Source organism: Mya arenaria, chromosome 10 (assembly GCF_026914265.1).
Source record: "Mya arenaria isolate MELC-2E11 chromosome 10, ASM2691426v1".
Lineage (NCBI taxonomy): Eukaryota > Metazoa > Mollusca > Bivalvia > Myida > Myidae > Mya > Mya arenaria.
In genome coordinates, this window is record NC_069131.1 from 51,793,568 (window position 1) to 51,816,009 (window position 22,442).

Sequence of the window (22,442 nt, forward strand, 5' to 3'; positions counted from 1 at the left end):
CCTAAAGCTTTGAGCGTCCTGGAAATCCATATGAAAATACTAAGGTGAGACCAGTAAACACGTATTGCTTCTGTCACAGAGTCATCAGAACCCGCAAATTCATTTTTGGTCTCCCGGCAGAAATCACTCAAATTCTGGGTTCACGCAAAAAACATGTACTGACGATAGCAAACATGTGCATGCGTGGCATGCCTTCAAGTTGATACCGTATGTTCTATAAGAAGTGTTCTTCTTTTTGCAGAAAGAAAGGTGGCACAGTTCAATGACAGCATGTAGGCCGTTTACCACAGGTGATCAGTTGGCTATTATGGCTTTGAATGAAATACATGTACAAAAATACCAGTAACATCATTTCTCTTAGATATATATATATATATATTAGATACCGTACAAGGTCAGTGCTGTACTAGAGCAGCTGACAGTAAGCAGCCCAATAGGGATCAGTCGCTAGTCCCATCCGGCTTCATTTAACACTGGTTTTGAGTAAATTCAGCTCCTTTTTTTGTTTCTCTGCAGGGCAAGTGGTATATATCTTATTTATTATATTGCTTGCCTATAGTATGCTTTAAACATCGTTCTAGACTCAAATACAATGTTTGTCCTCAATACGTATGTGAAATACTACAGAAGCAAGCTCCGTGGCCAAAATTTTAAACATAAACCCCGTTTAATGGCAATGGGTAAACGCCAAATACAACAAAATCACAAACAAGAAACATGAAACAACAGCACAAAACTCCACAAACAGCACAGTGCATATATACTATGTAAAAGAATTAGGTATATTTATCAAGGATTGTGAAGTATCGCCTTTTGGGGAATTATACATACCAATTTTTATGTATCGCTGAACTAGTTATATCCTAACTACCATGTCCAGTGATCTTGATTACACGACTTACTCATTGCGCAGATGTGCATATAATGTGCACAATAAATGGATTTTCTGGCATTGACGTGTCTATTGTCATATCAAGTTCTGGATGGATTTTCGGGCATTGCTTTTGTGGCTATATTCAATCCTTGTAGAGTTCTGGATGGATTTTTGGACATCGGTTGTATGCGTGATTTTCCAATCCTAGTACAGTTATGGTTTCAGCATCATTTTCAAAGAAGCAGCGAAATCTGCAAAGACGAGGAAACGAAAGGCAGCCCCGGAACCCAGTACTGGAGGAAAACAAAGCCACATCCATGTGTTGATGGCAGATGCTAGCTCTGAGGATAAGGATTGTTCAGGAAATCGGAGAGTTGAGCCATAGTGCTTGTGAGAACGAAAATGACGATATATCTGTTTTTTATCGCGTCTTCTGTCGTTTCATCAGAACAAGACATTGTTTCGGTCAGCTCTCTTAACAACGTTTATCTCAAGTCAAGAAGTACAAATAAATGTTCATCACTGATTATTTCTCTTTTTTAAAAAAGCAGTTTCTAATTTTTCTGAATACGTTTAATCTTGTTGCCAATGAAGTGTATTATTGAATAAATAATTAAGATTCCGTACGGTTTAGAGTACAGTACCAAGAGTCCGTACTGCTATATTGAAATTACTACGGTATGCGATCTACTTGCAGCATAGTTGACAGTAAAGAATTCTGAAATCGTAAATTGTCAATATACATCCGAGGTTGTTTTCGAACGAATATGGCAGAGGTGTTCTGATTGCCTTACACAGTGCAAAATCTTTTTGAATCAAACACTCTGATGAAATCTGGTTTCGTAAACTTTGCTCAACTCCTACACATACTGCGCAGGATGTTTTTATTGTTTTTACTTTTGAACCACAATTTGCAACACAAACCAAACATTTGTACAGCGAAAGGCCCATAAATCAATTACCATTCAATAATTACAGGAACTTTTATTCACATCGTACCAGTGCCAATGTGTACAAGTGTGGCAAAGTTGAATACTTTGCATGAATTGGCAACTGTAATAACTAACAAAATATTCCCCTTGATAGCTTAAAGAATCATACACTTCACCCTAATTAAATAATTATTAAAATAATCACACCATGAAACTTTCAACTATGTTACCTGTGAAATTGTGATCATATCTAATAGGGCATGTTACTCAAGTTATAATTACTTGCAAATGATGCCCCTTGATAGCTTTAAAAATCATACACATTGCCCGTAACTTGATAAATGTTCCATATAACAAAATGGTTTAAACTTTGAACATACGTTACTAGTTTCTATCTGCACATACAAGTCAAGGTTGATAACTCTGACTATAATAATCAACAAATAATGCCTCTTGATAGCTGGAAATTTGGCCGTAACTTAAAAACGGTAAATAATATTACATACACATGTAACTTGCACATGCACTGTTGCACAATGACAATGTGATCATATTTTACAAGGCAGGCAACTCTTTTTTTAAATGATGCCCCTTGATGGATTGAAAAATAGTACACTTGGACATTACTTGATTATTTTGTGTGTGTTTTTGTATGTAAAACGCAAAGAAATACGTCAACAATACTCAACTAATTGGTATTCTAATATCACAGATATAAATGCCTTATATATTCCTTTGAAATCAAACCGTTCCGTATCATTACACAAAATAACTTGTTGCGTATACCACTGTTATTGAATCTTTAATGGTAAAAGGGAAGTAAGAATGTAAAAAGTGCAAATTTCCTTATATTGATGCATTCCTGTGACTTATTTACATCTCGTGATTCCAGCAACATACTTATATGCTTTCAAACTAAGATTATACAAAACACTTCTTTCGGAACAGCTGTGTTTTGAGGATATTTCAGCTGTGTGTAAGTATATCATGACAAAAGCTAGAACACGTTTTTACGGGGCAATGCATAACTTAAACAATATACATGTAAAGGTGTTTCTCTAACAATTTATCTGCTAGAAAATCACTGATTATTTAGGCAATGCAGTCTCCTATGGCAGATTTGTGTCCACACTTCTCAAGACTTTGATATAAAACTCATCCAAGGATGATCATTGCATCCTGAAACTGTCAAAATAATGACCAGCAGTTGAATATGACATCAGAAAGTCAAAGAAATGAGTTGGGAAGAGGTTTTGCAGTTATTGGAAAACTTGACTGGTATTGATCAACTGTGCTGACGGTTCAGTAGGATACCCCACCATTGTATTGACAGCTCCACCTACAAGACATATACAACTGCATCCTTGCTCTGTTTGAATATATGCTTGGACATTTTTATATCTGATATAACTCCCGGGGATGCTGTCAATTTGCGTATAACATCTTTGTATTTATTCAGTTTTGACGAATATTTGCGTATTAATATATTAACTGCATGGTTATAACTTGCAGCTGTTAAATCCTTTGAAGCATTTTGTGAGGTCAAGGGAACTGGGTAATTTAAATTAGCATTAAGTGTTTCAGTCAACTGATTGTTTTGTGTTGAATAATGGAAAACAATTCTTTTTGAAAATATTTCTGAGGAAAACAACAAACAACAAATAATTACTGTTTATTTATTTACATGTTACATCTCAGTTTCTACTTTAGATTACAAGTTAATATCTTAGTTTCTTATTCTGTATGTCTACATTGGGTGAACGCTCTTCATGCGCAATAATCATGATAGGAGTTTATGTTTTATTAGAAATAATAGTACATGTAATACATAAGAGTAGATCTGACGCATTTAAATATTAGAGCCTCTACGTTACGTTGTTATTGCTATTAGAGAATTATATAATTGTATCTTTATCAATGCTAATATTGCTATCCAAATAGCATAATATAATCTTAACAGATTGCAACTCTTCATATAAACCACACACTTCACTTCATATGAACCACACAAAGCATAGTATTTTTGGCTACTCATAATGCTCTTCCTTTATGGACAATTATCAAATATTTCCTTTCTATCAATTACCATATTTCAGTTTATTTCACCAAATGCACTGAATCACACAGTGCATGATATATAAATTATTAATTATATAAGGATCATTCTTTTAAGACCACGGGCTCAAACAGAAGGATTGCTTTCAGCAAAACGAAATTATGGTACAATATTACGTGTTGCAAGTTTATGCAGCACCGCAGTTACTAACATTTAATTTAGCGTTTTATAAAATAATTAATCTAACTGTCATTGCTGTTTACAGAAAGTCAATGTTGGCTTCATATTCCGCACCAATCTCCTTTATAATCACTTTCAACGTGAACTCAGTCTCCCCCACTATCAACTTAATTTCACAATGTACCATATCAGGCCAGCCCCCAGGAGGAGGTTGCATGGTGATCCTACCAACCGCTTCACATTTGTCCTCCTCCCGATAGCAGTATCTAGGGTCAGGCCTGGAAGACCGCCACAGTGATATTTGCCATAGCATTTGTTTCATCTCTGGTTGATTGAAAGTGTCATAGATTTTCTCGGAGAACTCCTCCTGGTGCTGCAAGAGCTGGCCCCGCTCTATCAGCTTATTAAACACACCCTTACACCGGGTCACACCATCAACGTTGCACTTAAACTGTTCTGGATGTTCTCCTTCTTTAAACATTGGACTATATTTGAAACCATATGTGAATCTTGCCCTCCTCTGAATGATGTTTCTTGGCTTCAGTCCCATCATTACAGCCCCTTTCATCACTGCCAGTCTCCCATTTTCTAATATCACTGTAGTCAGTTGGGGAAATTCTTTCTGTATTCTTTCTCTCACATAAGATGACTCAGAGAAACCACCAACAAGCAACAAACTTGTGACGTTATCTAGGGAACAGGCAGACAGAATCTCCTTCACCTTTTCAGTGATAATGTCCACAGAGCTGTCGAAGAACTCCTTCACAACAGAATGGTTCAGAGTAAGACGACGCCCTGTTTTACGGTACTGCACATTGTCTTTATATCTTGAACCAGATATCATTTCTTCAATGGTTTCATCATTATCTTTTTCCGCTAATGTTACAAAGTCATAATCTAGTACAAAAACTACTTTATCGGTACTGAGGGAAAATGCGCATTTTTTCCGTTCAATTAAAGTGATAAATTCTTGGTAAGCATGTGCATATTCAATTCTGAATACATCGAATGCTAGAGAACCAAACAATCTAACAAAGAACTGTTCAAACTCATGGTTCACCCTGGAGCCGCCAGCATAGTCTCCTGTTGCTCTGTACAGTTCACAAAGAGTTCTTCTTTCAAGGATTTCATGTACACAGATGTCAATGGTCCCTCCCCCAAGGTCAGCTAAAATGTACTTGTGTCCAACTGGAAACTTCTCTAATGACTTGTCCTCTCTCAGATTTAGTTGCTTATCAATGGCAAATAAAGCACCAGCCTCTGGTTCTAAGACGAGTCGGAGATTTTCCAGTTCAGCATTTTTGGCAGCTTCTCGCATGAACTGTCGAACAGCATCTGTCCATATTGCAGGTATTGATAACATCCACATAATTTGCCTTGAAGATAATCCATGACTGGTTTCATCACTTTTTACTTGGCCAACATGTTCCATAACTCTTCGTTTGAAATACTTTAAGACAATTATGTAAACATCCATTGCTTTTATGTCTTTTCCAGTTTGATCATTGAGAGTTGTTTCTCTTGTAAGATTCTTACTCTCATACAGTTTCATCTTGAAGTGGTGGAAGAAGTAGTATGACTGATGTTCCTCTGGTTCTAACTCTGTGTACTTTTGAAGAGCCTGTTTACCAAAGGCATTGAAAGTCTTATCTGGGTTGAGGAGCACACATGTTGGTTCCCTCTCCTCCCCCATTGCTGTGTAGATTGAGGTGGGGTCACTGGTGAACATGAAGGCATAGCCACTGTTTGAGGTCCCGATGTCCATCCCCGCAATCACTGCGGCCCCTTGATTGGTCTCTGACAGAAACATACTCCCTTATTGTCTTAAAACATTAGCTACCTGTTTGGGCTTTAAATGAAACTAACTCCCTAATTGTTTAATTAACTTTCCTGTCATTTTAAGAACTTCAATATACTGCAGAAGTGTATCCTATGGTTCAAATAGTAAAATTATTTCAATAATATATCATACCGACATGAAAGTCTGACTATGTATTAACAAAGGATCATTGTTTTTTAAGTTACAAGTGTTATATATGTTCCGGCTTTCTCGAACTCTTTGAAATAACAAGTATTAACAAACGCTAACAAGTAAAATAAATAAATGGACAAATGATTTTCTTCCTGCTAGTTGAACGTGCACACTGCATATTACATTTACACTGTTTTAATGACAAGTAATCTCATCTTGATTTAATGAACGCAAGGTTATATGGAAGTCACTGAAACTATAAGCGGTAACATATGTCTCTCTGTTGGTTTTAATGTTTGGGGCTTTTTCCTGAATGTTTGATGATATTTCATTTTATTCAGGTAAAACGAAGCCGCATATGCGGCATTGCTAGCTTAGGTTTTTTACATTGTCCTAGGCGTAGGTGTCATTTCTAAAGCAGTTTAAAGGGACTAAGTCATTGCCTGAAAATTTATTTTATAAGAATTTGAGTGCAAGTCTATCTTACAGACTTCACATTACAAGATACAGTTTCTTACACACACTATACTATTTCAGATTTGTAAGAATTCCTAGGATTATTTAAACTGATGTTTAAATACTTTCATGTCGGTATTTAAAATGAGTTTCTGACAGATACAAGGTACAAGAAACAAATTCACGTCGGATATACAAAATTTCAACACTAGCTCGCGAAGCTATTTTCCGACAAATGCAAATCAAATGATATATCAATTATACAACAGAGAAGCTAAAAGATAATAAATAAGTGCATTCATATAAAGTAAAGTTAAATAGTATTAGCAAAATAGTTTAGACTTAGCTTGTTTTTGTAGTTCTTCACAAAAATATTAGAATAATATGATATTTAGTAATTATAAATACATTTATTCTAAAAAGTAAGAACATTACAAGCATATGAGAATAATAAAATCACCACTGTTGACAAGAATATTTGTTTATTAATATTTAAGAAAGGAACTCTTACTCCCAAATAAGATTTAACACAATTAATAATTTCGTTTGAATATACCTTTTAGGATGAATACATGTCGAAAACAATGGTTCTTATGAAGGATACCGAGTTTAATTTGAAAGAAATGAGCATAAAACACGGTATTTCTACCTTATGAGACTATTGTTGACCACAGTAAATCTTTTAGCATTCACCAATCATTTAATATATTTGCACTTTCCTCTATTAAATACACAGTTACGATCTTGTTTTCAGTAATAAATATTTTCCATAATTGCATTATTTAGTAAGTAGTAGATGTTTATCAGACAAAATTTATGTTTGTTATACATGTGTTTGTATTGATTTTGAATAAAAGTGTCACAAATTACAAGATTATTCAAAATATCCTTATGTCTGATTTTAATATTGGGAAAAAAAAGTTTTAGATAGAATAAAAAAAAACACAAAACTTTTAATTTTATTTACACATAGTAGTATACAACACTACAAAACCCAAACAACATTTAAACTTTGAGCTGTCTAAAAACAAAATAATGAATTGAAAATGGAGATACTTATTGCAAAAAAAGAGTTCTTTTTACAAAAACATATAACTGATTTAATTATAGCAGGTTACATAAAAGAGATAAAGATTAGCATCAGTGTAAAGCACTAATAGCTTATAAAACTATGCACAGTGTTATTTAATACGACACAAGAAACACATCTGCATTTTGAATATTGTGTGAAGACGTGGACACTAATATAATACAAACTATATTCTAAAAGGTTATCTGAAAGGTTATCTGCTACAAATATATAATTTGGGATAGCTGATTAAAATTTAATCACCGTTGTTTCATTTATATTGAAGTTAAAATTAAGTTAAATTATGATAGAAGGGGATGTGTACAGGGGCCATTTCTGAATCACATCATGAGTTAACATTTTACATTTTCTTCCTTATTTATAATAAATCAAAGCACTGAATGCACTGGGGATTCACCTCGTTGAAATACAAGTGAGCATGCATTTGATCGTAAGGCTGGTCGTCTATGTTCACGCTTTCGGTATCCATAGACCGCATCTGTGCTACACATTGTCATTTTGAAAACAAAAACCATATTTCATATGACCACAAAAAAGATACGAAATATTTGTTGCTACAATTAGCATTTAATTTTCAGAGTGGATCCAGGATTTGATAATTGAAATGATAACGCGACTGTGTAACACATTCCCTGATAATTAACTAACTGTAAAACATCAAAATGACCTGACTTCCGTCAAGAAGATTTTAATCAAGCTTAAAAGCAGGGCGTTTCAATAGAAATGGACGTGGCGTACACTTTTGTTGGTATTTTATGCACGTTGGTTTTTCTTTTATATTGTGTTAACAATTATTATTAGCCCCAACGCAGAACCTGCGAACAACAACGTCCTTTTTATGATACATGTGATGATGCCATTCCTTTATAAAGTCATTAGCAGCAGATGATGGCGTCGATGATACTTTGACGCCACTCGGCCATTTGCCGTACGTGCAATCGCAAAAATACTGCCATACATTTGCATGCTTCAACTCATTATCTGAAAACTTTCCAGCCAAACAAGAGTTAGACTCCCCTTAATCCTCAGAACAATTCATAGCCACTCTTTATTGTAATAATTACCTTGTCAAATGTAGTCGTACCACGGCCTGTAGTTCAATGACCATAGGAGTTAAACTCACTGGACATTTTAGGTCGTTTCCATAGAGGCCATGACCAGTGTAGCAGTTTCAACTTACACGGGACACAAAAGTCGAACCGAATGGCGTGAAGGCATGTTGGCAATAGTAGTAACAAGTTTAAAGATCTACATGAGTAAAACAATGCTTCCAAAGTGCCGAGCACTACATTAATTCTCAAAAAAACATGTCCACAATTTAATGACCACACGAGTAACAACTTACAAGAAATACATACTTGAACAGAAGTTGGTAAAGTTCCGAATATCACGACACATATCAGCATTGAGAATACCATTGTGACCGAGCGGTATGGGGACATTCAAAATATTGCAAAAGAAAATATATTTACATAACATTTCAAAAATTAACTTGTTGTGTATTCCATTTTTTTTATTGAATCGCAATGGTTAAAGGGAAGTAAGAATGTAAAAAGACTAGTGTAGATTTCCCTGTATTGATGCATTCTTGAGACTAATTTACTTCTCGAGATTTTCGCAACATATTTATATGCATCCGACTAAGAAGATATAACCTTTGGAAAAGCTTTTTGACCATATTTCAGCAGTGGATAAGTAAATTATGACGGTATTATGATATTTTTACAGGTATTGCATATCATAAGCAATTTCCATATATTAAGATTTATCCTTATCTATTTTACTGCCACAAAATCACTGATTATTTAGGCAATGTAGCCACCAATGACAGGTTTGTCAACTCAACACCTCTCAGGACTTTGATTGAAAACTCATCCGATGGAGATAATTGCATCCTGAGACTGTGTAAAATCATTACAAGCAGTCGTATGTAACATCAGAAAGGCAAAGACATGAATTGGGAAAAAGGCACTGCTATTGGAAAATGTGGCTGGTATTGATTAAGTGTGCTGACTGTTAGTATTTCCCAAAAGTGTTACACATCGACAGCTCCATATACAAAACACATACAACTGCATTCTATCGACCTAGAATTGAAAATGCTGAGACTCCGTTGAAAGACACAACATGCATCCGAAAACACAGACGTTTCAAAGAGTGGGGAAATCAAGAATCGCAATGCAGAGGGAATACGGGTTTACGAATTGTCAGCGCCATCGGAAGTGATGCCACAGCTTTATCAGAAATTGCCCCAACTTTCGTTGCCGAATTTTAGTCGTGACATAACTGAATGACAAACTTTCTTGAACTGCTACGAGTCATCAGTGCATTCAAACCACATCCTGTCTGATGTTAAAAAGAATCAGCTATCTGCAATCATTGTTACATGGAAGCGCTGCCTCAAGTATTGCTGGTTTCCCATTAACACATGCAAATTACGCAAATGCTGTCGATCTACTAAAAATACGTTTTGGTCAGAAGCATATGATCATCAGCACGTACATGCAGTGCTTGCTTGAATTGCCACGGCCGGCGAATACTCCACACAGCATACAGACTTTCCGTGATAAAATGGAAACACATATCAGAGGCCTCGAGTCCTTAGGCCCGTCTCGAGAATCATATGGCGACTTGTTAGTTCCCATCATCAGAGACAAACTTCCAAATGAGCTGAGACGTAATATAGCCCATGTCCATGGCGACCGACCGTGGGCGCTTCCGGAAGTGAAACGAGCCATTGGAACGAATATCAACGTGTTACAGGATGGGGAAATCCAAATGCCCCAGGAATATCATATCCAAACAGCACCCTTCATCGCTGGAAATGACACCTTGGTCCTCATTGCAACTAGCAGTTCTGGAGGAAACCAATACCGGAAACGATGTGTTGGTTCATGCAGTGTGGATTCGGACACAAAATGGACATCACACTACCCGCACTATCGTAAAACTGTATCCTCTAGAAGTGCTGTGTGATACCGACAGTGCTTGAAACTAATAGCATTCGCCGCCCCGAAGTGTCATGAATTGTATTTGTATAACATTACGCCTGAACTTGCATAACGTGACGTCGCGGCGTTAAGACTTAACATCGACGTCACGTCCGTTGTTTTGTTTAGTTGATTGTTGAGTAAAAGGATCGAACCTGACACGACGTGTTATTTACCTACTCCGTTTTACGAAGGCAGAAACGTATGTGAAATATCAACTATATTCCAAATTGGTCCATTGACATACTTTATGCTAATAAGGCAGATATGTGGACGGAGCATAGCATCAATGTTGTTAAATGAAGACTCACAGAAAGATATTCGTCGTCTAGTGGTTTCCATTAAAATCAAAATATTTTTATACTATACATGTTACTGTATTTTATTCAAAATTAAGATGTCTTAGAGTAAAACGATTATACGAATATTTTGAATCTTTCCAGATCCACTACTAGTAAAACTATTTAATCCAAAAACTTCTTATTTGAAAAATACAAATAAAGCAACATATAAGTTTAAGAATTAGAAAGACACGCGCGCTATGCAAATCCCGTCAAGACGTTGTGCGCTCACAATTTAGATGATACGTCGATTTTACTTTCGGATTCGGGGTTTAAGGGGTCAAATGGATTAAGGAAGCCACTTGGATACACATACACACAAATAAGCTTACATCACTCAAACATAATGGGACTTTAATTATTTGAGTAAGATAACACTCTTTCGGAAAGCATGCACATTATGGGTTGTTATTCGACATAGAAGTTCTGGTAAAGGTTTTTGCCAGTAACCGGAAATAGGTGAATATCTCAGCAAGTAGTCAATGCATTGCATTGAGACCTTTTACAAATGTGCTCAACCATTCAAACTGCTTAAAAAAACTATGTGTGGTACAGTTATAACTGTATTTTGTATAAAAAACTACTACTACTACTACTACTACTACTACTACTGCTACTGCTACTGCTACTGCTACTGCTACTGCTATAACTACTACTACTACGACCAAAAACGGCAACAACAACAACAACAGCATCAACAACGGCAATGATAATAATTATAATATAAATAATAATAATAATAATAATAATAATAATAATAATAATAATATAATAATAATAATAATAATAATAATAATAATAATAATAATAGTAATAATGAAAAAAATAAAAAAATAAAAATAATAATAATAATAATAATAATAATAATAATAATAATAATAATATTATAATAATAAAAATAATAATAATGATAATAATAATAATAATAATAATAATAATAATAATAATAATAATAATAATAATAATGATAATAATAATAATAATAATAATAATAATAATAATAATAATAATAATAATAATAAATAAATAAATAAATAAATAAATAAATAAATAAATAAATAAATAAATAAATAATAAAAATAGAAAAAATAATGTAAATGATAACGATTATAATACAATTATAATAAATGGTAATAAATAATTATAAATAGTTCTGCTATAATATTTCAATAGCTACGATAAAGAGTTTATTTGCCATGATATAATACTTCAATAACCAGGCACAATTCGTTTGTTATGGTAAAGTCCATTTTCATTACGCAAGAGTCTCATTTCTTCGACACATGAAAAGTCGTATGGTAGTCGGCTGCGTCCATGTTTTCTCTAGATATTGTTTAATTCTGACGCTTGAAAATGTCGCAGATAATTGTTATCAGAGACATTTTTAAACATTAAAATCAAAGTAAATCGATAGTTGAATTTACCACGCGAAATGTTTAAGTGCGATTGCAAACAAATCTCGGATTTGTGGGTTTAAGACGCTTAAATGTATGACATGAGGTAAAGTAGCTCTAAAACTAGGTCACTAGGTCAAGAATAAGAAAAACCTTCTTGAAACGAAATTTTCTACCGAATCCTTATGCGGCTTTGTTCGAATATTTCTCCTAAGAAAGTTTGCCAATGTTTGTTGGTCATGTCAGGTCAAAATGTCGAATACAAGGTGAAACAGTCAACACTTAAGAACTCATATAATTTAACTTAGACTTCATGAACACGAGTATGAATATTACGTGTTAAAAAAAACCTGTATTCCTCTATTGCAAATCTAATTAAATATAGAATACATAATCATATAGCTATAAAATAATAGTTAGGTAACACAGAGACAAGGTGATACATATTAACTTGAATGCATTTAATCTCAAACCTGAATACCAATAGTCACTATTCTTTACTAAGGCCAGTTTTTGATTTCAGTCTTGCTAGGTTGGTAGAGTACATTGCTACTCATGAAAAAAATCTTTATCTGTATAACATACACAAAGCAATTTAATACATTGTTCGCATGTTTTATTTCAAAATTTTGCACACTGTATTGTGGAATGGCAAGGTCACTGATCGGCCTTAGATTGGCGGTTCTTACTCATGGCAACAGTAGAAAATGACGTCATTTAGCGCTGTGTCGTCGCCATCGTTTTGAACTGGCTCCACCTTCGTCCTTATTCCACAAATAGCGGAACCTGGAAATTAAATGCATTGATTTTCTGTGAGTATATCGTTTAATTTTAGATAGTATTTTCTACGAGCTATGAAATTTTCAAGTAGAGCGTTTTAAAAGAAAAAGACGTGGCGTATATATTTGTTTTTGTGTGGATTTTTTACACGCAATACAAATGTTGATGCAATTCCTTTGACAATATCAACAGAGGATGACGTTGTTGAGACTTGCGGTGTAACTCCCATTTATGGTACATGCACTCACACAATCAAACTGTACAAGCAAACATGAGTAAGGGCATGCCCTAAAACCTCGGAACAACTCATGTCCACACTTCAATGGCCATTATTATATTCTGAAGTAACTACCAGACCTATTGGAGTCATACAGTGATGCGGATATAATGACTTTAGGTGTCCAACTCAACGGGCAATCTCGGGTTTGTCGATGGCCGAAGGCTCCGTAGGGCCATTTCCATAGTTTAATGACTAAAGTAATATGAACGTTTTAAATTCAATAACAGCAGATAATGAAGTTGATGAGACTTATGACGTTAAACTCCCAGTGACGGTACATGCTCGTACACAAATAAATTGCCGTACATTTGTATGCTGAGATTGATTACCTAATAAATTAACAGGCAACAATGAGTCCGCCTATGCCCTTAAATCTCCGAAAAACTTAAGTTCACACTTAAATAGCCTTTTGGAGTCATGACATGGACCGGGTTTAATGACCATGTGTTCCAAATCACCAGGCAAACGCGAGTTTGGACATACCCAAATGTACCATAGGGGCCATGTTCCCAGTTCAATGACCATAGCAATTCCAACAAATTGCGGTGTTTACTGACCAAAATTGTAAAAACATATTTCAATGCCCATGCGTCGAAATTAATAGCTGTGTAACAATTCACACGAAATACATGCGTAGACCAACCTTGTTAGGTTCCGATTAGCCCATGTGTACATAGTAATGTGTGACCGAGTACTTTAGGGACAGTCACTTACCACAAAAGAAATAGAGAGATACAACCACAGTAGTCAGATTGAAAATAAAACTGGATCACCGTGTGTAAAAATGAATAGGAATAATTTTTAATGCATTAAATAAAAGTAACTTTCTGCATATCAGGCACAATATTCGGCTAAAAATTAAAGATGTCACTTCGCCGATGATGCTTCAAGCATTCTCATATATGCTGTTGCTTAGCATGCATCCGGGAGTCAGACCATGTCCTGAGTGTTCCGATGGTTCAATGTCCATGGTTTAATGACCACATATGTAACAACTTATCAGATATATGTAGTTAGGCCATGCTTGTTAGGTTCCAAAATCCTATGTGTATATTGTTATGACTATATATGTCAAACTTACCAGGCATACAGGATGCAGACCACGCCCCGAAGGTTCCAAATAACCCATGGCCTGGGTCCTTGTTTAACTCTTGCATTGGTTTAATCCCGTACATGTCCCGACATTGAAACTTCGCCCAGTTGGCTGATGTGTCATCACTACTACCTTGCTGTATGTAATATATACTGAGAACTATTACTGCGTTGGATCTTTGAACGCATGTTATATAGAAGCGTTACTGTGTTGGATCTTTGAACGCATGTTATATAGAGGCGTTACTGTGTTGGATCTTTGAACGCATGTTATATAGAGGCATTACTGCGGTGGGTCTCTGAACGCATGTTATATAGAAGCGTTACTGTGTTGGATCTTTGAACTCATGTTATATAGAAGCGTTACTGTGTTGGATCTTTGAACGCATGTTATATAGAGGTGTAACTGTGTTGGATCTTTGAACGCATGTTATATAGAGGCATTACTGCGGTGGGTCTTTGAACGCATGTTATATAGAAGCGTTACTGTGTTGGATCTTTGAACGCATGTTATATAGAAGCGTTACTGTGTTGGATCTTTGAACGCATGTTATATAGAGGTGTAACTATGTTGGATCTTTGAACGCATGTTATATAGAGGCATTACTGCGTTGGATCTTTGAACGCATGTTATATAGAAGCGTTACTGTGTTGGATCTTTGAACGCATGTTATATAGAGGCGTTACTGTGTTGGATCTTTGAACGCATGTTATATAGAAGCGTTACTGTGTTGGATCTTTGAACGCATGTTATATAGAGGTGTAACTGTGTTGGATCTTTGAACGCATGTTATATAGAAGCGTTACTGTGTTGGATCTTTGAACGCATGTTATATAGAGGTGTAACTGTGTTGGATCTTTGAACACATGTTATATAGAGGTGTAACTGTGTTGGATCTTTGAACGCATGTTATATAGAGGCGTAACTGTGTTGGATCTTTGAACGCATGTTATATACAAGCGTTACTGCGTTGGATCTTTGAACGCATGTTATATAGAGGTGTAACTGTGTTGGATCTTTGAACGCATGTTATATAGAAGCGTTACTGTGTTGGATCTTTAAACGCATGTTATATAGAGGTGTAACTGTGTTGGATCTTCGAACGCATGTTATATAGAGGTGTAACTGTGTTGGATCTTTGAACGCATGTTATATAGAAACATTACTGTGTTGGATCTTTGAACGCATGTTTTATAGAGGCGTTACTTGTTGGATCTTTGAACGCATGTTATATAGAAGCGTTACTGTGTTGGATCTTTGAACGCATGTTATATAGAGGCGTTACTTGTTGGATCTTTGAACGCATGTTATATAGAGGTGTAACTGTGTTGGATCTTTGAACGCATGTTATATAGAAGCGTTACTGTGTTGGATCTTTGAACGCATGTTATATAGAGGTGTAACTGTGTTGGATCTTTGAACGCATGTTATATAGAGGCGTTACTTGTTGGATCTTTGAACGCATGTTATATAGAGGTGTAACTGTGTTGGATCTTTGAACGCATGTTATATAGAGGCGTTACTGTGTTGTATCTTTGAACGCATGTTATATAGAGGCGTTACTGCGATGGATCTTTGAACGCATGTTATATAGAGGCGTTACTGCGATGGATCTTTGAACGCATGTTATATAGAGGTGTAACTGTGTTGGATCTTTGAACGCATGTTATATAGAGGCGTTACTGCGATGGATCTTTGAACGCATGTTATATAGAGGCGTTACTGCGTTGGATCTTTGAACGCATGTTATATAGAGGCGTTACTGTGTTGGATCTTTGAACGCATGTTATATAGAGGTGTAACTGTGTTGGATCTTTGAACGCATGTTATATAGAGGCGTTACAGTGGTTGATCTGTGAACGCATGTTATATAGAGGCGTTATTTGTTGGATCTTTGAACGCATGTTATATAGAGGCGTTACAGTGGTTGATCTTTGAACGCATGTTATATAGAGGCGTTACTGCGTTGGATCTTTGAACGCATGTTATATAGAAGCGTTACTGTGTTGGATCTTTGAACGCATGTTATATAGAGGTGTAACTGTGTTGGATCTTTGAACGCATGTTATATAGAGGCGTTACTGTGTTGGATCTTTGAACGCATGTTATATAGAGGCGTTACTGTGTTGGATCTTTGAACGCATGTTATATAGAGGTGTTATTTGTTGGATCTTTGAACGCATGTTATATAGAGGTGTTATTTGCTGGATCTTTGAACGCATGTTATATAGAGGCGTTACTGCGATGGATCTTTGAACGCATGTTATATAGAGGCGTTATTTGTTGAATCTTTGAACGCATGTTATATAGAGGCGTTACTGCGATGGATCTTTGAACGCATGTTATATAGAGGCGTTACTGCGATGGATCTTTGAACGCATGTTATATAGAGGCGTTACTGCGATGGATCTTTGAACGCGTGTTATATAGAGGCGTTATTTGTTGGATCTCTGAACGCATGTTATATAGAGGTGTTATTTGTTGGATCTTTGAACGCATGTTATATAGAGGCGTTATTTGTTGGATCTTTGAACGCATGTTATATAGAGATGTAACTGTGTTGGATATTTGAACGCATGTTATATAGAGGCGTTATTTGTTGGATCTTTGAACGCATGTTATATAGAGGCGTTATTTGTTGGATCTTTGAACGCATGTTATATAGAGGTGTAACTGTGTTGGATCTTTGAACGCATGTTATATAGAGGCGTTATTTGTTGGATCTTTGAACGTATGTTATATAGAGGCGTTACAGTGGTGGATCTTTGAACGCATGTTATATAGAGGCGTTATTTGTTGGATCTGTGAACGCATGTTATATAGAGGTGTAACTGTGTTGGATCTTTGAACGCATGTTATATAGAGGCGTTACAGTGGTGGATCTTTGAACGCATGTTATATAGAGGCGTTATTTGTTGGATCTTTGAACGCATGTTATATAGAGGCGTTATTTGTTGGATCTTTGAACGCATGTTATATAGAGGTGTAACTGTGTTGGATCTTTGAATGCATGTTATATAGAGGCGTTACAGTGGTGGATCTTTGAACGCATGTTATATAGAGGCGTTACAGTGGTGGATCTTTGAACGCATGTTATATAGAGGCGTTATTTTTTGGATCTTTGAACGCATGATATATAGAGGTGTAACTGTGATGAATCTTTGAACGCATGTTATATAGAGGCGTTACAGTGGTGGATCTTTGAACGCATGTTATATAGAGGCGTTATTTTTTGGATCTTTGAACGCATGTTATATAGAGGTGTAACTGTGATGGATCTTTGAACGCATGTTATATAGAGGCGTTACTGTGGTGGATCTTTGAACGCATGTTATATAGAGGCGTTATTTGTTGGATCTGTGAACGCATGTTATTTAGAGGCGTTACTTGTTGGATCTTTGAACGCATGTTATATAGAGGCGTTACTGCGATAGATCTTTGAACGCATGTTATATAGAGGCGTTACTGTGTTGGATCTTTATACGCATGTTATATAGGGGCATGTTTGATCTTTGAACGCATGTTATATAGGGGCATTACTCCGTTGGATCTTTGAACGAATGTTATATAGAGGCTTTACTCCGTTGGATCTTTGAACGCATGTTATTTAGAGGCGTTACTGCGTTGGATCTTTGAACGCATGTTATATAGTGGCGTTACTGTGTTGGATCTTTGAACGCATGTTATATAGAGGTGTTACTGTGTTGGATCTTTGAACGCATGTTATATAGAGGTGTAACTGTGTTGGATCTTTGAACGCATGTTATATAGAGGTGTAACTGTGTTGGATCTTTAAACGCATGTTATATAGAGGCGTTACTGCGTTGGATCTTTGAACGCATGTTATATAGAGGCGTTACTGTGTTGGATCTTTGAACGCATGTTATATAGAGGCGTTACTGCGTTGGATCTTTGAACGCATGTTATATAGAGGCGTTACTGTGTTGGATCTTTGAACGCATGTTATATAGAGGCGTTACTGTGTTGGATCTTTGAACGCATGTTATATAGAGGCGTTACAGTGGTGGATCTTTGAACGCATGTTATATAGAGGTGTAACTATGTTGGATCTTTGAACGCATGTTATATAGAGGCGTTACTATGTTGGATCTTTGAACGCATGTTATATAGAGGCGTTTCTGTGTTGGATCTTTGAACGCATGTTATATAGAGGCGTTACTGTGTTGGATCTTTGAACGCATGTTATATAGAGGCGTTACTGTGTTGGATCTTTGAACGCATGTTATATAGAGGTGTTACTGTGTTGGATCTTTGAACGCATGTTATATAGAGGCGTTACTGTGTTGGATCTTTGAACGCATGTTATATAGAGGTGTTACTGTGTTGGATCTTTGAACGCATGCAGTTGGATCTTTGAACGCATGTTATATAGAGGTGTAACTGTGTTGGATCTTTGAACGCATGTTATATAGAGGTGTTACTGCGTTGGATCTTTGAACGCATGTTATATAGAGGTGTAACTGTGTTAGATCTTTGAACGCATGTTATATAGAGGCGTTACTGCGTTGGATCTTTGAACGCATGTTATATAGAGGCGTTACTGTGTTGGATCTTTGAACGCATGTTATATAGAGGTGTAACTGTGTTGGATCTTTGAACGCATGTTATATAGAGGTGTAACTGTGTTGGATCTTTGAACGCATGTTATATAGAGGCGTTATTTGTTGGATCTGTGAACGCATGTTATATAGAGGCGTTACTGTGTTGGATCTTTGAACGCATGTTATATAGAGGCGTTACTGCGTTGGATCTTTGAACGCATGTTATAAAGAGGCGTTACAGTGTCTGATCTTTGAACGAATGTTATATAGAGGCGTTTCAGTGTCTGATCTTTGAACGAATGTTAGATAGAGGCGTTACTTTGTCTGATCTTTGAACGTATGTTAGATAGAGGCGTTACTTTGTTTGATCTTGTATGTACATGTATGTAATATAGAACATTTAATGCATTGGATCAGTGTACTTTTGTTATATAGAAACATTACAAACGTGACAAAGAACATGCAACTGGAAGACAATTAAGGACTTCTCCCACACTTACAGTTCCCTCCACCTGTAGACTAAACGCGGAGAGGTACATAATGTCTCCCGTGCCCTGGATGCACGTGGCTGGGCCCTTCCAGTCGCCCCAAGGTCCCATAGCGGAAGTGATTGTCGTCTCTGCTGAATAGCTCTCGGCGTCCGCGCATATTAGTTTGATGGCGTTCAAAGAAGTGTCGTCTGCTGTTAACTGATACGACTCAACCTTTATGTGTGCGAAACGAAAAATGTCAGAAATGTGAAGAGACGCCATTTGGGTATCCATACAAAAAAAAAACGTTTACATCACTAAATCATAATGTGACATAAACAAAGGCCTTCGGTAAAGGAAAAGCGCAACCCGTTTAGGGCCTCGCGAAGTTGAAGTGTCGCAAATTTACACCTTAAAGGTAAAGCTCGCGGAAATTGTGTGTCCATCTTGTATTATTAATAAAACAGTTTATGTCATAAATAACATCGCCATCATGAAATGACTTAATTTTATTAAATGCTTTCTTGGGGAAATAGCACAGTTTCACTGTTTTAAACTTAAAGCCCATTTTCTCTTTTAAATTAAACGTGAACGGGGCTGGAACACAAATACAACGCCGTCATTTCTAAAATGAAGTAAGGTTCGCATACAATTTGGCACGCTTTTCTGAAAACGAACAATTATTTGGCATTTAATATCCTTTTTAGTCACAAAAGAAAAAGAAAAAAAAATCGTTTCAATGTAAATACGCAAAATATTAAACTTCGTGAACATCAAATTTAAAGTATTCATTTATTTTGGTGCCCAGTGTGTGCTGACTCGGTGACATATACTTCGATCTTACACTGAAACATTAAATTATCTTCTCTATAAATTATTGATAAATTTCCAGCGTAATAACTATCCAAAAGGTTTGACGTCATTTAGAATATAAGTATCTATCATGTGTTTCCGGTACGGATAGAAAAATCCGACCCGAGGGCACGTGCGTAAGCCGGTAACGAGGCTTGCCGAGTTACCGGCCACGCAGCGTGCCCGAGGGTCGGATTTTTCGATCCGGACCGGAAAAACATGATTGCTATTTTTTCTTGCATATCTAAATTTATCAATTTATGGAAAAATGACGTTGAAAACGAACTTTTGTACAATTGCACCAAAAAGCGCGTGCGACGTTGTTTACTGACGTCATAGAGCGCAGTAATTTTAAATAACTAAAAATAGCGTTTTTACGATTATTTAATTTTCAATTTTAATTAAAAGTCTTGCTAACATATATATTTGATTGCGCTTTATTGAAATGACATCATATATTTTTCATAAACCATATAAGAAGTGGCGCGTTGTTGCGCGTGACTCATCTTACATGGGGTATGTAAGATGGGTTTTTCCAGCACTGGTCACATGACCGGAAACACACGTCCGGTATGCAAGAAATAGCGTTAAAATTTGACCGCTTTATTATGCGTTGTTTTCTCTTTGTTTAGCGCTGTTAATTGACACAAAAGTATTTATGGAATAAATGGAATCTTATATTTGTGGTCTTTTATTACGAAATTACCAGATGTTTACCATAGTTGGATTGATTGAAAGTTTAGTTTCTGAAAACACTTCGATTTTTTTTCATCAAACCGCCGCCTGATACCGCACTGTAAAAACCATTAGTTTGGAAACAGGTCAAACCCCGGTAATTTAACGGTGGCAGAGCTTTTAATGGGCATATGCTGCCATTTGTTTTACTTCAAACTGTGAGGAAAATGAAGTTATCTTTGTTTTAAGTCTTCACTTTAAGCCAAACTGCAATTTTAAATTGTACCTTCCAAAGAGCATATATATGACGTAATTTATCACAAGATATACACAAACAAAATAAACAAGGTCGTCGATAAGCTATCACTAACTTTGATGTCGTATCCAATTGCAAATTGTTGGGATGGACAGAACTGTTTAACTCCCCACGTGCCAAATGGGCCACCATTGCCCACCTGAAATGGACATACTGTCGTGTTTTGGTGAATCGTTTCAAAACAGTGAAAACCTAGATTCAAAAGAACAAAATCAATTTACTGATTTGTTAATCAATTGATAAGCTTAATTAAAACACAAACTATTGACAAATACAAGATATATATATATGAAACTATTCGGACCTCTTCGGCAATTTTTATCGAAAACAACCACGGATGTGTATGGACGGTTTACAAAGTCAGAATTCGGTACACTTTAAGTCCACTGCAAGTAGATCGCGCAGTAATATAATTAAGCAGTTAAACTTTATGACTTAACTCTTTGGAATCTTACTTATGTTTGTAATTATACACTACACTGGCAATCAATTTAAAATTAGATCAATAAATACAAGCTAAAAAAATGCATTTAATTAATGATATATTTCAAAATTTTACGAACTACTTCTACTGATGTACTGGGGCATACATCCGAGGTCATTTTGGAAAACAATGGTCGAGGTGTTCCGAATGAAATAAAACTCCTCAAACGACAGCGTAGATGTAAACAGGGATATTGGTCACCTCTGTTGCGATTGGTTAGAAAATCCTTTCTACGACTATTCGCACTTTACCTCTGCCCCTGGCTAGTACAAATGTTGTCAGTTCCTTAGAGAAGTGAAGGCACCTAGTACTGGTTAACCACCTAGGATAGGTGCGTGGTTGAACTGTCACTCCGGGACCCATCAATGTGCTCACGCCGGGACCCGGAGTATAAACTACTAACACTACCAACAGGGATATTTCCCTTAAAGCCCAAAGGGTTATTACCGTTAGCTGTTGTGTGACATTTCTTGGTGTCTGGTCGCCCAAAACGAAACAGTAACACCCATTTAACAACAACGTTATTACCACGATGAACATCATTTTTTCGGTCTTAGTGTGTCTTATGTTTAAGAGTCGAAACAAATTGAGAACCCGTTTAAATGTTATTTTGTTCACTTCACAAAGATAAGCATTCCAAATGTT

The 22,442-nt window shown here is 36.1% G+C and overlaps 2 protein-coding genes across 2 annotated transcripts; both read right to left on the reverse strand.

The window, feature by feature from the left end:
- Positions 1-4,121: 4,121 nt before the first annotated feature.
- On the reverse strand, positions 4,122-5,852 carry LOC128204795 (heat shock 70 kDa protein 12A-like). Its single transcript, XM_052906203.1, has one exon. The coding sequence runs from the start codon at positions 5,850-5,852 to the stop codon at positions 4,122-4,124; it is 1,731 nt and encodes a 576-aa protein (XP_052762163.1).
- A 7,044-nt stretch (positions 5,853-12,896) lies between these two features.
- On the reverse strand, positions 12,897-22,442 carry LOC128205313 (vitelline membrane outer layer protein 1-like). Its single transcript, XM_052906846.1, has 5 exons — positions 22,245-22,442; positions 21,369-21,452; positions 19,501-19,704; positions 14,427-14,574; positions 12,897-13,071 (listed from the first exon to the last, which is right to left on the reverse strand). The coding sequence occupies exons 1-5, from the start codon at positions 22,338-22,340 to the stop codon at positions 12,971-12,973; spliced, it is 633 nt and encodes a 210-aa protein (XP_052762806.1). The 5' UTR covers positions 22,341-22,442; the 3' UTR covers positions 12,897-12,970.

Bases quoted from the DNA above. Each gene is read 5' to 3' on its own strand.
- LOC128204795 (XM_052906203.1), bottom strand. From the start codon at position 5,852: ATGTTTCTGTCAGAGACCAATCAAGGGGCCGCAGTGATTGCGGGGATG.
- LOC128205313 (XM_052906846.1), bottom strand. From the start codon at position 22,340: ATGATGTTCATCGTGGTAATAACGTTGTTGTTAAATGGGTGTTACTGT. The intron at 19,705-21,368 runs GTTAGTGATAGC...GCACACATAAAG, and splicing joins CAATTGGATACGACATCAAA to GTTGAGTCGTATCAGTTAAC. The intron at 13,072-14,426 runs GTAAGTTTGACA...TTTAATTTCCAG, and splicing joins GTCTGCATCCTGTATGCCTG to GTTCCGCTATTTGTGGAATA.